The sequence below is a fragment of the Oreochromis aureus genome, linkage group 17 (assembly GCF_013358895.1).
Source record: "Oreochromis aureus strain Israel breed Guangdong linkage group 17, ZZ_aureus, whole genome shotgun sequence".
Taxonomy (NCBI): Eukaryota; Metazoa; Chordata; class Actinopteri; order Cichliformes; family Cichlidae; genus Oreochromis; species Oreochromis aureus.
The window spans coordinates 26865662-26870095 of record NC_052958.1 but is presented as its reverse complement, the minus strand read 5'-3'; the positions used below and the strand labels follow the sequence as shown (position 1 = coordinate 26870095).

Below are 4434 nucleotides of genomic sequence, written 5' to 3'. Positions count from 1 at the left end.
CAACCATTACCAGTGAGGAGCGAACCACGATCCCAGTTACTCCAACCATTGACACTGCAGCTCAAATTACAACAACAGCAGCACAAACCACCACAACAACTATAAATGTAGCTAAAACGACGTCCAATACTGCACTAACCACAACAGCTGCTCCAATCCCGACTACAGCCATACCAAGTTCAACAACGGCTGCATCACCCACTACAACAACTGAAACAATAACTCCACCAGAAACAGGAACACAAGCTGTTCCAACCCCGACCATTGGGACACCAACCACCACCACCAGTATCCCTACCACTGCCACCGCAGCTCAAACCACAATAGCAGCACAAACCTCAACAGCAGTTGCTCCAACCACAACCACGGAAGCACCAACAAGCACCACAGGTGCTCCAATAACAACCTCTGTCGCTTTGATTACAACAGCTGCACCAACCACTACAACAGCAGATTTAACCATGACCACTGGTGAAGCAACCACCGCAACAATTGCTCCAAGCACAACGGCTGTGGCACCGGTCACTACCATAGTCACTTCAGCCATAACAACAGCGCCACCAACCACAACAACAGCTACCCCACCCATGACCACTGCCACCCTAACCACCACAACAGAACCATTGCCACACCATTCACATCAACCAAAGCCCAAACCAGAACCAACACCACCCAAATCGCCACCATGTGCTGAACACAGAACCACTGTGGCATCAACCACAACAACAGCTGGACCAACTACAACCAATGCAACCCAAAGCACCACAACAGGTGTTCCAACCACTACCACTGCACCAGAAACCACAACAACAACTCTAACCACGACCACTGTGCCCACGACCACAACACCTTCGCCAAGCACTGCTACTGCAGTTCCAACCACAACAACAACAGGGCTAACCACCACATTTGAAGCTCAAACCACAACCACAGCTGGATCAACCACTACAACAACAGCTCCAACCACGACCACTGTGACACCAACAACCACTATAACTGCCTCAACCAATACCACGGCCACTCAAACCACGACCACTGCAGCACCAACCACCACATATGTAGCTCAAACCAATGCAGGACCAACCACAACAGCTGATTCAACCAAGACCACAGTGGCACCAACAGCTTCTCCAACCATGACAACTGTGGCACCAACCATCACAACAGAAGCTGCTCCAACCACAACCACTGCAGCACCAACCAGCACCAAAGGTGCTCCAATAATAACAACAGAGGTGCAAACCACCACACCAGCTGCTCTCACCACAACCCCTGTGGCACAAACCACAACAACAACAGCTTCAACCACGACCACAGTGGCACCAACCACCACAACAGCTGCTCCAACCACCACAACTGTGGCACAAACCACCACAGCAGCTGCTCCAACCACGACCACTGCAGCATCAACCACAGCAAAAGCTGTCCCAACCATTACCAGTGAGGAGCGAACCACGATCCCAGTTACTCCAACCATTGACACTGCAGCTCAAATTACAACAACAGCAGCACAAACCACCACAACAACTATAAATGTAGCTAAAACGACGTCCAATACTGCACTAACCACAACAGCTGCTCCAATCCCGACTACGGCCATACCAAGTTCAACAACGGCTGCATCACCCACTACAACAACTGAAACAATAACTCCACCAGAAACAGGAACACAAGCTGTTCCAACCCCGACCATTGGGACACCAACCACCACCACCAGTATCCCTACCACTGCCACCGCAGCTCAAACCACAATAGCAGCACAAACCTCAACAGCAGTTGCTCCAACCACAACCACGGAAGCACCAACAAGCACCACAGGTGCTCCAATAACAACCTCTGTCGCTTTGATTACAACAGCTGCACCAACCACTACAACAGCAGATTTAACCATGACCACTGGTGAAGCAACCACCACAACAATTGCTCCGAGCACAACGGCTGTGGCACCGGTCACTACCATAGTCACTTCAGCCATAACAACAGCGCCACCAACCACAACAACAGCTACCCCACCCATGACCACTGCCACCCTAACCACCACAACAGAACCATTGCCACACCATTCACATCAACCAAAGCCCAAACCAGAACCAACACCACCCAAATCGCCACCATGTGCTGAACACAGAACCACTGTGGCACCAACCACAACAACAGCTGGACCAACTACAACCAATGCAACCCAAAGCACCACAACAGGTGTTCCAACCACTACCACTGCACCAGAAACCACAACAACAACTCTAACCACGACCACTGTGCCCACGACCACAACAGCTTCGCCTAGTACTTTCACTGCAGTTCAAACCACTACAAATGACAGTCCAACCACTGCCACAACAGTCGCAACTACAAAAACTATCATTACCACAACCACTGCAGAGCCAACCACAATGAAAGGTGCTCAAACCACAGCCCTCCCAACCACCACAACAGCTTCCACAACCACCACAACATCTGGGCCAAGCACATTTGGTTTTCCAACCACAACAGCTGTGGGACCAACCATGACAACCGTTCCTGTAACATCCTCTGTCTCCCCAGTTTCAGAAGATTCAACCTCGTCATCTCAGTCACCCACGACTTTAACGACAGCAAGTAACTCATCTTCTATTAGAATGAATGTAGTCCATTTTCTACTCGGACTTCTTCTTTTTACCCTATATTAGAAAACAGGTAATTCATAGATGGAAAGCGAAAACATTACCAATAAATTATGAAAGTAGCTTCCTTTGAAGATCAGACTTATGTTTACTTTGTACCTCCGCCTCTCACCCTATGGCATCTGGGATAGGCTCCAGCACAAACAACCAAAAGGAACTAAGACACCCACATGATAAGCACGGAAGAATGGATGAATGGATGGCAGAATTTCTAGAACAACGCACAAAAATCTACTAGATAACACATAATAAAGTAATTAAGTTTTTAACAGGCATTTTGGTTGGATCATTTTTTTCCTTTGTAACAATGCCACTGATAACAAGCACAGAGGCAAAAAAGACCTTTGCCAATATTTTTGTTTTGTTTGATATTTAAATGAGCCTGAATTTGACTTACTTTCTTTATTTTCTTTTCCTTTTTAAGATATATTGTGATCACAAAATGTATATAAAAATTGCATATTAGGTATACATTATTGAAGATGACACACTTTATAGACATACAGACTATTTATTTTGGGCACGTCATTTTCACGCAGGAAGCTCTGAAAGAATGTATGGGCTTATAAGAGGTTAATTCAATCAAGGTTTTTTCTCTATGTATTATAGTAGCTATAAAATATTTAAAAGTTTCTCATTTTATAATATTTAACAACGTTCCTATATTAAGAATGTCTTTTTGAGCTTTTTTTGATTGTTGATAATCCCCATGGAAGTACAATTGTGGATAACTGAAAAAGTAAAGGTTGAAGTATTTGTACATTTCAGAGTTTTTCTATCTAATCCAATTTGTATTTCTGGTGATCATGTTTCATTAAAAATGTAGTCTTCTGGTCATTACTGAGTCTGAGAATTGCTCTTTTATAACATCTAAAGTGCTTTGAGTGGTCAGTAAGAACAGAAAAACACTATATACTGTAAATGTTTGTACATTACATACTAGATGTAATGGCTCTCTTGTCACCAGCTGGTGAGACTGGAGTCGACCATCACACTGGCAGAGCACAACACAAAAAAAGAGGCCGAGGGTCATGGCTGGCTAGCAAGTGGGATGAGGCCAATCCCAGGTTAGAGGAGGTTCCCCAGCCCCAAAGGAGCAGGTGTTGTGTTCTTGGCCCACTAACCCCTTTCTTTCTGGTCTTCCTTCCCTGGCATGTCCCCGGCTCCAGGTGTTGCTCCTGACCTGCAAGGGGCCATGCCAGCACCAAAACCAAACTACTAGAGGTGGAACCCCAGCACCTTTCTCTGATCCAGGTGGGAAATCCAGCGTACCGGTAAGGTGCTAAGGTGATGGAGTCAGACTGCACACAGACCCAGGTTCACCAGACCCTGGTTCACCAAACCCAGGGGCATTGCTGGAGACAGAGTGAGTGGAGGTGAAGTGTGTGTCCATGGAGACATGGTCTTGTTGGACAAAGGTTAGCACTTTTTGACTGACTGATTCTCCCTTCTGAACAGTTCAAGTGTTTTACAAATTCTCTTTAGATTTCAAACACTTAAAACACTCTGATTATTATGTGCTAAATTTGCAAGTATTTATTTGTTACTGAAAGAAAGTGAAGTACACTCTGGTTAGGTCATCAAAATTAAACATTTTAGGTACTGTTTCCCTCACTTTAAGAAGGGAATTTTTCAAAGAAATCCTTGTTTTCTTTTTGAAAGTGGTTGTTTGCTTTTGAAGCAATTAAATTTGCAGAAATTGAGGGCAATTTTTTTAAACTGGTCCTGTCCAGCAGTAGTAGCAAGTAGAATTATGTTCTGAATGTTTTGT

At 45.3% G+C, this 4434-nt stretch overlaps 1 protein-coding gene across 1 annotated transcript; it reads left to right on the top strand.

Annotated features, from left to right (window-relative positions):
• The first annotated feature begins 461 nt into the window (after nt 1–461).
• On the top strand, nt 462–3489 carry LOC120434012 (mucin-2-like). Its single transcript, XM_039601367.1, has one exon. The coding sequence runs from the start codon at nt 462–464 to the stop codon at nt 2667–2669; it is 2208 nt and encodes a 735-aa protein (XP_039457301.1). The 3' UTR covers nt 2670–3489.
• The last annotated feature ends 945 nt before the right edge of the window (nt 3490–4434 follow it).